Source organism: Phoxinus phoxinus (genome assembly GCF_949152265.1).
Source record: "Phoxinus phoxinus genome assembly, chromosome: 15".
Taxonomy (NCBI): Eukaryota; Metazoa; Chordata; class Actinopteri; order Cypriniformes; family Leuciscidae; genus Phoxinus; species Phoxinus phoxinus.
The window spans coordinates 15,764,918-15,777,117 of NC_136890.1; the positions used below are offsets into that span (position 1 = coordinate 15,764,918).

The 12,200-nt window shown below is 40.7% G+C and overlaps 1 protein-coding gene across 6 annotated transcripts in view; it reads right to left on the bottom strand.

The window, feature by feature from the left end:
- Positions 1–5,933: 5,933 nt before the first annotated feature.
- ep400 (E1A binding protein p400) overlaps positions 5,934–12,200 on the bottom strand; it is a 41,573-nt gene continuing 35,306 nt past the window's right edge. The window contains exons 44-54 of one of the 6 annotated variants that reach the window (XM_079637988.1): positions 12,074–12,119; positions 11,861–11,973; positions 11,590–11,749; positions 11,255–11,391; positions 10,887–11,081; positions 10,628–10,802; positions 9,539–9,589; positions 8,416–8,555; positions 8,173–8,313; positions 7,962–8,015; positions 5,937–7,588 (exon numbers count right to left, since the gene is read on the bottom strand). In XM_079637988.1, the coding sequence (XP_079494114.1) occupies positions 7,250–7,588; positions 7,962–8,015; positions 8,173–8,313; positions 8,416–8,555; positions 9,539–9,589; positions 10,628–10,802; positions 10,887–11,081; positions 11,255–11,391; positions 11,590–11,749; positions 11,861–11,973; positions 12,074–12,119 (1,551 nt within the window). In that variant the 3' untranslated portion in view covers positions 5,937–7,249. Of the gene's footprint in view, positions 7,589–7,961; positions 8,016–8,172; positions 8,314–8,415; positions 8,556–9,538; positions 9,590–10,627; positions 10,803–10,886; positions 11,082–11,254; positions 11,392–11,556; positions 11,750–11,860; positions 11,974–12,073; positions 12,120–12,200 lie in introns of all 6 variants that reach the window. The other 5 variants (XM_079637987.1, XM_079637986.1, XM_079637990.1 and 2 more) reach the window with 5 other exon arrangements.

Consider the following 12,200-nt stretch of genomic DNA (forward strand, 5'->3'; position numbering starts at 1 on the left):
CTATTGTATAATAAAATGTATCAGCGCAGTACAAAACTGCTTAAAGTCACATATTATGCAACTTGAAGTCAGCATGAAACGGTGGTTACAATGTTTTCTTACCTATTGTGACGTAGATCAGAGTAAAATGGCTTTTCGAACAAGAAAATGCGGGATTGTTGGGCAGGACTGTAATAGTGGGTTCCGGAAGTAAAAACTCCATCCATTGGGAAATAGATTTTTTTTACAATAAATTATAAACATTTAAAGCCAGCCTTACTTTGAGCTACGAAGTTGTTAATTTGTTTGCTTCTATTAAAGTCGTTAACCCGCATTATTTCAACTTGTTAAAATAATCATGTTTAACAACAGAATTTAACAGTCAGCCAGGAAACAAAGGTGCAGTAAACTCCTTTATGGAAGAAGAACGCTGTAGTGTTGTGACAATGAGCTTTTATCAGGATCAACTAAACTCTGGGTTTTCAAAAGTATGTAAAGTTTGTGGCATAAAAATATAAATACATCCAAGAGTTTTACACACCGGACTGTTCTTTTAGGGAGTAGGGACATCGAAGTTACGTGAAAATGTAAATGCATCTAAAATCTTTTGAAACCATAAATGAGGCAATACATTTCGTTAGTTCTGTCCATTCCCATGAAGCACCGCAAATGACATGATCAAGTCTGTCTCCCAACACCAAAGACTGAAAGGGACTTCACAGCCGATTCAGCCTACGCTCTCAAAATACTTACATTTATCCAGATTTTGCACTAAATTTAAAGGTCCCATATTGACAAAAATGAAATTTCCTGGCTTTTTTCATGACAACAGAGGTCTAGGGGCTATGCAACTATATAAGTTTCAAAATAGTCAATCCACAGACAAATGCACACAGCAGGCATTAAGTAGCTGTGCCTTTTCACCATAGACAGTATATAAACTGGACACAGCGACCCCATAGGTTTCAACGGAGAAAAGTGAAGTCAATTAGAAGGACTCACTTCCTGATGGCTGGGCGACCTGCGCAGGCTCAAACTGAGTTTGACGACGTTGATGTGACGTGACGTGAGCTACCTGTCTGACAGCTGTAGGTCTTCTAGTAGCTGTGCCGAGAGAAATCTGAATCATTTCCTTCCGAATCTCGCAGAGACGGAGAGCGTGAGCTTTAGCTGTCCATGAGCTAGCAGCAGGATCAACTTTATAACTCTCTATGGGCTTCTCCCTTGACTTTATGCCTCCACATCCCCCCGATTGCTTGCGAGCTTCTCTGCCTGTCTATACGGTAATTTTTCGACTTGTGCGACAGTCGTGTGTTTATGATGCAATCGTTAGCCTATTTTTACAAAAACTGCTTCTACGGGGCCATAACGTAAGATATAAGGTAATGGAGCCTTTTATACATTTTCGTGTTTCTTTAGAAATAAACAATGGACAAATGGAGTCTTTAAACGCCTCAGATGTAAAGTTATTCGCTGTCAAAGTGACGCCAAAATGAATGAGAGTCAATGGAATGCTAACAGCAGGTGGGGGTCCGCTAATCAATGGCGGCGCCTGGGGAAGCTTCAGTTTCCAGCGGAGGGATTACCGACTTGCTTTTCACAAGCCGCTGTGACTTCCGTATAAATGTGACGTCAGAAGTTCAGAACTACTCAGTCACCGCCTTAGTCCCACCCCAAACACTGCCCACCGTCACGAAACTACATTGCACAGGCTTCCGGACAATATAAGAGAACAGTGGCTAAATGTTTATTTATTCAGAAACGCGCAGCAATTTAGTTCGACCTGTTCTATGGAGCTAAAAGAGTCTCAATAAAGATAAATGCACACACTACATTCACATATGCACACACAGGATTCATACATGCACACACATGATTCATAAATACACACACAGGATACACAAATGCGCACAAAATTCACAAATGCACACACACAATTTAAAAAGCAGAAAAGATTCACAAATGCATACAAAATTCACAAATTCACACAAAATTCATAAATACACACACAATTCAGAAATGCAAACAAAATTTACACATGCACTCAAGATTCAGAAATGCACAGGGCAAGATTCAGACGTGTATTTCTGATGCACACACAAATATATATTGATTTACAAACTGCTTGCGGTCTGTGAACTTCACTGCATTTGTGTGTGAATTTTGAGACTCCCTTGACTTGGCTCGACACACAAATGCCTTTTTTTTAAACAGGGAATGATCAGCAACCAATCAGATATCTCCCTTGGTTTAGCCAATCAAAAGAACGCACCCAGCGTGGGGGATTGTTTACTCATAAGCCAATCACATGAATGCGTTCACACAGCGCGATATGCATGTGGCGCGGGCGCGGTGGAGTTCTGTCTGTCAGTTGGTTGAGACCTCAACATGGCTTCTGGCAACGACAGGGCGCTCTCCTGTAAGTCGTTGCCAGAAGCCATGTTGAGGTCTCAACCTAGATGCCCTATTGGCCGCTGGGCACCGAGAAATACGGCCGCCATCTTAAACCGGTCGTAGTCCTAGTTTCGTTGCTTAGCAGCAGTTAGATTCCAGAGCACTGTGGAGCATTTTCCTGTTCTAATCGGCGGACCATCGCAAATAGGTAAAATAAGTCATTTTTAACATTACCGTACTATTGGTTGTATTTTGTGAATAGAATATTACCAGATAATTGAGAAGGAGCAAGGATCTTTGATATTACTGTACTGAAATCGTAGCCAGCTAACGTTAGCTAGGCTATGTTTACTGCATCACTCGGCATGGAGAGGTTGGGTAAAGTAATAATTACAAGAGCTTCTCGGTTATCAGATACAAGCATTCAACGGCCCTGTAGTATAAACATATATAAATATAGGTTATTTGTGTTTATCAGGAAGCAATGTAATATCGTTACCTGTGTAATACACATGACGGCGATGCGCAAATCGTGTGTGTGTGTGTGTGTGAGAGAGAGAGAGAGAGAGAGTGTGTGTGTGTGTGTGTGTGTGTGTGTGTGTGTGTGTCACAAATCATTATTGTTTCTTCAACTTATTAAAATATCTTACTTTACTGCAACTCTGTTTCTGCTTCTGTATCATATTTATAGTGTGTGATTTATAAAATACCTTATATCCTACATCACATATTTTGATTTTGGACGTCTGGTCACTTTATATCTTATATCAGAATATTATATTACTGTTAAGCCTACTATGAATATTAAAATATGCCGAACCATGTGTCCTGTATCATAGCTACATGAATGACATTTGCAGAAAAAAAACCCGCGTGAAAATCAGTTCGGTATTCAGTGAGGTATGATTAATTAAATGCGCTGACAGCTCATTGCACCGGCCATACAGATTACACTGAGTGGAGCGGGTGACCGGTTTAAGATGGCGGCCCCACGGCTCGACCGCGCTAGTAGGCAGTAGCGGTCGATAGGGCGTCTATCTATGTGATGTCTATGTCTCAACCAACTGACAGACAGAACTCCACCGCGCCCGCGCCACATGCATATCGCGCTGTGAGTAAACAAACAATATGAGTAAACAATCCCCCACGCGGGGTGCGTTCTTGTGATTGGCTAAACCAAGGGAGATATCTGATTGGTTGCTGATCATTCCCTGTTTAAAAAAAGGCATTTGTGTGTCGAGCCAAGTCAAGGGAGTCTCAAAATTCACACACAATGGCAGTGAAGTTCACAGACCGCAAGCAGTTTGTAAATCAATATATATTTGTGTGTGCATCAGAAATACACGTCTGAATCTTGCCCTGTGCATTTCTGAATCTTGAGTGCATTTGTAAATTTTGTTTGCATTTCTGAATTGTGTGTGTATTTATGAATTTTGTGTGAATTTGTGAATTTTGTATGCATTTGTGAATCTTCTCTGCTTTTTAAATTGTGTGTGTGCATTTGTGAATTTTGTGCGCATTTGTGTATCCTGTGTGTGTATTTATGAATCATGTGTGTGCATATGTGAATGTAGTGTGTGCATTTATCTTTATTGAGACTCTTTTAGCTCCATAGTTCTGCATATTTCACAAGTGACTAATTCGTCAATCAGGCACAACTCAATGCCTTTTTTTCAAAGAAGCTACTCATCAAAGATGCTGCAGTCCCTACAAGCAAGTGTCGGACCTCTGTGGGAGCTCGTTCTTGGCTGCGCTGTGATTGGTCAATATACATTCTAGGGCGTGGCTTAGCCAAAGGCGAATTGCAGCGTTCTCACGTTCTGTGGGCATCTTTGCACATTTACCACAAGTAGCCTACACCTTTTACAGAAAAAAGGTAACATTGTAAAATAAATTGTAGCACGTGAACTTATTGTATAAGTAGGAAAGCAACTTAACAAACATAGCTTACTGCATTCGGTGTCTGCCTGCTAACGTTACAGTATCAAAATGTAATAATGTACATTATCAAAATGTAACTATCAAAATCGTTTCAAAATCAGTGTATAGTTATTAATTGTCTGTATTATTACAGACCGTTTAAATTAGCATTAACGTTAAATCTTCGTGCAACATGATGTAATGGTAACGTTAATTAGAATACTCTTACAATAACGCCGAAAGTAAGGAGGTGGTTGTTTGTTTGTCTCATGTCGTCGCCGATTCGGGGTCTCGGACATAAGGCCGGATAACATTTCCCTCAACAATGTCCATCTTTACCTTACTTGTGTTGTGAGCATCACCAAGCCACAGCAGGCTACAGCATACATGACCCTAGTTATCTGTGGTTGGCCTGGCGCTGCGTCACTCAGAAAACAACAGGCCAATCAGAAGAGAGGCTCATGAATATTAATTAGAACGGCTAAAATCGACCTGTTTTTGGTAGAGCTCCTGAGAAAGCAGCTTTAAAAATATATTGGGATGGTTTTTCGTACTTGTACCGCAAATATATATTCTTAAGGGCATCAAAAATATATTCGAAAGGTGTACAATATGGGACCTTTAAAATATAGGCCTATAGTTTTTATATATCAACTTTTTTTAATTTTAGTTTTTATAGGCTATGTCTCCATGCTGCATGGGATTGTAGTTCTTCTAATCCGTTACACAGTCATGTACTTTTGTCTTTTTCTCCGACTTTCAAATATCTTTTTGCTTCAAAACAAAGTTTGTAATGTTATGCTTAGTTCGTGGCTTAAAACATTTTAACGAAAACTTTTTGAATACCTTTGGGAAAAAATACTTCTAGAACAAATGCTGCAAAAAAGAGTGGACGGGCACTGTTGCACTTAATTTCTGAGGATATATATATATTTACATGTTTATATATATATATATATTATGTGTGTCTGTGCACGGACAAATCATAAATAGTACAATATTCCATAAAAAAATAAGAGTCCATTTTAATTTCATGTTGTCTTTAACATTAAGGGCATGTCCAAATCTCATAAGTGTGAGCAAAAGTAATAATGCTTTTGTAAACCCCACTACTTAGCTCCAACCTGCAATAGACCAGCCATGGCTTCCTTATCACACAAACTGAAAATGAAAGAGCGCCCCCCATTGATCATCTAAGTAAAAACACTGGTCAAATCAAGGCTTGTGTAAACTTGACCTGACAGTACAAAACATTCCTTCATTAGCTCACTAGAAAATCTTTGCGTAAGCTTTTTGAACAGGAAAAGTTATTGTTTTTTGTTGAATGCCCAACTGTGGCTACGATCAATATATACTCCTAAAAATGAGAGTAAACGCCTATAGAACCATTGCTGAGGGAATAAAATGATTTTGTATTAAGCAGGGGAGATGCAATGCATTATCTTTCTGAAATCCCTGTTGGCCAGTGTGCTGACACATATACTGCACTCAGCAAGTCTACACACCGACGTACAGGAATGCATATCTATGGACTCCAGGCAGAACCGTTGACTTAATGTAACCTGAAACCCATCCAGGACAGCTTACTCAACCTAGCTAACAAACACACATCTGGACAAATAAAGACATCATAAGCCAGACGTGTGTAAAAACATAACACTTTATACAAGTAGGCTGAAAAAAAATTCAATGAATACACAACTACTTTACAAATACAAATGCCGTCATCCCCCCCCCCCCCCCTCCACTTCTGAGTTATTTACATGTGTTCCAGACCCAACATCAATACAAAAAGATGCATTTATGACAGAAAGCCCCGTCATTATATGATTTAGATACATAGAGGGAAAGTCTTGATTTAAGTCTGTTCATTACTGATAGCAGGCCAACGTAAACACACTAACAGCCAAGCTGAGGTCTGACTCAACTGACAAATGGTGACATTGTTCAAAACTATGCATAAGAAAAAACGGAAATACTTCACAGATGTGTTTTCAACAATGACATTTCTTCCAAATCGAAGTTGGGAGGGCGATAATTCCCACAGCTGCCGCCACCATGAAACGGCTACAGTGCAGGATAGTTTTTCTATCAATTTGTTGTTAAATTACATTCTCACACAAACATTTCACACACATCAAGTACACATCACTAGACAATTTTCAGGTGGTATCCATCCATGCAGCTGAACTACAAGTGAAAAGAATTTGTTTTAGGGGAGTTTTCATGATACAAGCTAATATATTCAATTCTTCTATTGGGAGGGTTCATTCGAATGAGTCACATCAAACTAATGGTAGTTGGCCATTTCTACATCCCAAAAGGAAGAATTTGGTTTGCAGAGCTTCACTAATCTTGATTATCATCATCATTAAATGCTTCAAAGTGATATTTACCGACACAAAGGGACAACACCACACCTATTGAAATAAAATATTGGAGGGGACACGCATATAACTTGACTGATTGAACATTATGAATAATGTTGAGACGATCTTGAGTTCTTGCGTGCCAAATGAAGTGACGTCGATCCAAACGCACTTGATCCATGACCTTAATGATGTGATGACATGTTAAACACTGTATAAACAGAGCATGTAGCATTGTAGAAAAAGAACAGGGAGCATTTGACGGCTCGGTCAAATGTATGACCATCAGTTTCAGTATGAAAACAAGCCGTCGCACTGTTGTATAGTCATGCTTTACTTCTGAGGGAGGAGCCTCAGTTAATAAGCCATTAAAAAAACAAGATTGGCCTTAGATTGAGGGCCGTTGGCAGAGTGATGTTTGATTAGAATGAGACGTGGTTAGCTTTTACTTCAAATCGCAAAAAGCTCCATCCAGACAGTCAACGGTGAGTTCCGTTTTTTTACAAAGGGTCAGTTTTCCCAAAACAAATGGAAAAAAAATTCAGAGCCCTATGTTGTGCCCAGGTACTTTCTCCTCCTACGACCCTCTAGCTGCCACCGCTGGGTTTGGCGGGGGTTTTGGAGCGCATGGCGGCCCCAGTACGGGTGTTTCCTTTGCCCTGCTGGGGCTGGGGCGTGGCAGCGGCCTGCTGCGCTGGAGTCTCGGAGGCGGGGGTCGTGGCGCTCTGCTGCTGGGCGGGGCTGTGCGGTGGTGGGGTCTGGATTTGAGGCGAGGCGGCTGCTGCCGAAACAACCTGCTGCTGGAGGAGCTTCTGTTGCACCACCTGCGTGGCTGTGGCGGTGCCCGCTGGGATGACCTGCACCTGGGCCTGTCCCGAACCTGCAGCGGGTGCCGCCTGTGTAAGGGCCACCGTCTGAGGCTGAATCTTCATACACACACATAAAATCAATTCAGGTGTCATAATTCAATTTATCTAAAACGTCTTTACTGTAATAATACTACTGAATAAAAGTATTCATTTCTTTCAAATAGAATAAATGTAGTATATATTAGGTATATACAATACAAAACAATAGTATCAATCAGCCAACAAGGAAAGTAATTTCAGAGGTTTTATAAAAGATTAATACAAAGACAATAATTATTTTGTATGGAAGAACATGCACAGAGAATCAGTTTAGAATAAAATCAAGAACAAACGCTATGAAAAGACACAAGGACTTCAAAACTTCTAAAACCGCATTAAATTAATTTCCAATCCATCAAAAAGAAAGTGCACAAAACACTGAAACACTTACCTGTTGAGGTGACGATACTATCTGCTGCTGAACTATTTGAGGAAGCTTAGCGACCTACAAGCAGAAGGGAAAATCACTACAAAGCTGAGCTAGCTACTAATACCACATGCACTACATCGCACTGCAACATTTACATTCTGCTCACACATGTCAGGCTTTGCTCTTGTGTAGGTGCTGAACAGGTGGTCTCTGTAAAAGCGTAACTTCTCACCTGTATCTGCTGAGCTGTCGCAGGTTTCTGTGGCTGTGCGATCGAGGTGGTGAAGAACTGGGTCTTAATGCCGGGCTGCAGTTGAGTGGTGGCGGCGTACGTCACTTTCTGTTGCTGTTGGGCTGTGGTTTGAGCAGTCTGCTGAGCGCCAAGTTAAACAGAAATAAAGAGGGAGAAGGGTTGAAGAGACATTCATATAGATAAAGCTTATTTAAAAAAGAAATCACGTTGGCTGATTGGTACCTTTTGCTGCACAGCAGCCTGTGTTTGCTGTGGCTGTGCTGCCTTCTGGACGGCAGCTTGTGCAGCGGCCTGCTGCTTTTGTCTGTGCAACAGCTGCTGAACTTGCTGCACCTGGAACGGGTGGGTTACCACCTGACCACCTGCACAAACACATACAAGCTTTAGTCTACAAGAGCCCCAAAAAAGGTTATTGACAGGAGAGAAAAGAAAGCATGCATCTCCACTGCCAGAGTCAAGCTCGCGTTGTCATTTACGGTGCAAAGAAACGGTAGTGTGCCACTCACAGTTTCAGTAAGTCTCTAGGTGATGACAAATGATTCGTTTTAGGGCGGTTCACAATAATTTTGGCTTCAAATAAACTGAGATCATCAAATGATTGCTGCACGTGCAGTGCGGTTTGCATCTAATGTACCTTGTGTTCACAAATAACTCTGGGTTCACTTTTGAGACCAAATAAATGGATTATTTGGTGTAAAATAAGTGCTTTTGAAGCCATGTCTGATCAACAGTATACTTTTATAGCATTTATTAATATTTTGAATGAGCTTTTATTTTTATATTTCATTTTAACCTTAGTTTAAGTTTTAGTCATTTTGTTTTATCTTTTGTCATTTTGTAAATAAATATATAAAATATTTAGCTCCAATTTAAATTTATTTCAGTTTAAGTTTTAGTACTTATTTCAGTTAGTTGCCAAGGCAACAATTCAAATTTTCTAAGGGCCTGTTTTACACCTGGTCAATTCATGCGATTTCTCCGATTGGATATCTATCCGATCGTGAAAAGACCAGGTGTAAACGCCCTCCGAAACGCATGAGACTGATTTAAATCTGATCACACAAACCACTTCAGGAGGTGGTCTGAGACCTATTCCAGATGAAAACTGGACAAGTCTAAATGCATCTGGTCTCCCAAAATGTAAAAAAAATAACCGTGTGAGAGCGTGTTATAGGCTATATGTCATGTTATAGTCAGATATGACGGCGCAACTGCAACACGCATCCACCGCAGATGAGTATCTCCTCAGCAAGCCGACGCTCAAACTGCCGCAAATGAAACTGAAAGGCGTCGTAGACGCTAAACAATCATCTTCATTCAAAGTAGTGAGACTAAATTATCTTACCAGTGCTGATGCTGCTCTTTCTCCTATTGCGGTCTTTGATCTTGAGATTAGCTGATGATAAATAAAATGCAGCTATGTTGCTTTCATTCACATGAACTTTGTTAAATTTGCATATAGCGCGGGAATTGAAGATCGGATTTATATTCGTTTTGCAGACACATTTATGTGTCAAGTGTAAATGGAACATTTTTAACAAATCAGATAGCTATCCGATCAGTAAAAACAGGTGTAAACAGGCCCTACCTTTTTTCAAATTTACATTTTCATCTAATATTTATATTTTATTTTATGTTAGCTTTATTTAAATTACAGAAAACATTTAATAGTTTGAGTTAACAATAACAACAGTGCTACTGCAACAAGTCTAACTGCCTAGTAGAGCTGCACGATTCTGGAAAAATTGAGAATCATGATTTTTTTGTTTCAAACAGAGATCACGATTCTCCCACAGTTTTGAACAGAAAACTAAACAAAATAACGTAATTTACTAGAGGTTCCGACAAAATGTTAATTGCTGCAGTCTATTACATTTTATTTATTTATCTGAATAAAAAAAAAAAAAATGTATACTGTGAATGAATGATTCAATGACTTATAAATACTTCACTTGTTTCATTACTGGATGAATCCGCAATTTTAAACGAATCTCTTGAATGATTCAATGACAAATACATTTTTAACCTTTGCTTTGTCACCGTTATTTGAAGCGCTAAGTTAATTTCAAAAGGTGATTTGCTCTATTTTGATCGCTACCACAGGCATCAGTGTTTTTATCAGATTCCGAACTATAACTCTTATTATAATAAGAATATTTGTAACAGAAATAACTGCTGGTGAAGTGGTTTCATACCTCTACATGATAACTGCTCTCTCTGGCTCATCAGAAACACAAACGCAGATTTGAATGTTCCTGTGCGATTTTGTCAAAGGTTTAATAGACAATAGCGAATCGTTGTCATTTATAACCAAGATCGCATGGGTGTTTGAATCAGCGATCTTTTAACGATTAATCGTGCAGCTCTACTGACTAGTAAGTGTAACCCTTAGCAAATAAAGTCATTCTCCACTTGTTTCAGAGCAAGCCTGTACCTGTTTTCTGCGTCTGTCCGATGGCGACACTAATGCCGGCCACAGTGACAGGAAGGGTTGTGACTCCGGCGGAGGAGACCACAGCAGGAACTGAGACTACAGGAGGTGGTTTGGTCAGAGTCACCTGGGCGGTTTGACCCGGAGTTTGAATGGGTCCTGGGGCTGGGACACGTGTCTGAATGAAAAGACATATATAATGATTATGCACCCAGATGTATGCGAAAGGTTTAGTCCTAGGTGTGTGTGTTTGTGTGCTTACCAGTCTGGCCACCTGTAAGTTGGTGACAGTAGTTCCAGTGAGCACAGCTCCCGCTCTGGGTGCAGCGACTGCAGCTATCTGAGGGTTGCCTGTGGCTGCGGCTGTGGTGTGAACCTGCTGCGGCTGCTGAGTCGATGCAGCCTGCTGACCTTGAGCTACCGCCGCCATCTGCAGCTTCTGCTTCTTCAGCAACTCCTGGAGAGAACCAATTGTTAAAAACATAACCAAAAGAAAGTAAACACTGCAACTAATGATGAAATCAGTGCCCTGGTAATTATATTTTCTCCAACAGAGCAGTTAATGCTACAATGCCAAATATTGGTCAATATATCGGAATAAGAGCTTCGCTACTGAAAAGCTATGTGTACCTGCTGAGGCTTTCCTACTGCTTTGATCTGTGGAGACGTAGCCTGTGGTTGTTGCGGCTGATGTAACTGTTGCTGTCGGAGGAGCTGGAATTGAGCTTGAGTGAGTTGCTTACCCTGAGACAACTGCATACCTGGAGCTAGAGAAGCAAAAAAATGGCGTAAAAACACAACGATGGCAGACAGTCCAGCTAATTATGGTTATATTAAAAAACAAACAATGCGGAAGTGTGACTCTCTGAATCGATTCGCCACCAGAGAACCCAAAACACGCATGGCTTCTCTAAGGATGGCATTTGGTCTACCTGGAGCCACCAGCGTGCGTGTTTGTGACTGACCCGGAGTCAGATTAGTGGACACCACAGCTGATGCGGTCACCGGGGTAACGGCTCTCACGCTCTGACCCGTCGCTATAGTAACGACCTCTGCTGGGGCAGCTGTTGTAGGCACTGTTCTCTGCTGAGTGTGAACCACCTGAGCTGTGGCCGTTCCTGCCGTCTGCGGGAGCAAATATTTAACAAATAAACAGAACAAAGTGGTACAAATGGTACAACAAAATAATTCAATTTTAAATCAAATGTGTGCTGTATGAGGGTGGTCAGGACTCACAGACAGGGCTCCAGGTATGACTGGAGATGCCAGACGTTTATTCGCCTGGAACTGACCGGGAGAAACTCCAGCCACAGTGTTTACAATCACATTCCCACTCACTGTAGCCGTCGCTGAAGTTTAAATTGAAATATACATGAATGAGCACTCATGTCAACAGCACTCACAACTGTAGCAACAAGCACAGTTAAAAGTTGTGTAATGTGATGATACCTGGTTGGATGCTTGTGCCCACTGCAGTGGTCTTGATAGCTCCAGTCTTGAGGACCAACAAAAACAAAACAAGATCAACTAATTACACCTCAGTAATCAGATATATAACACTCTAGGGTTCAAAAGT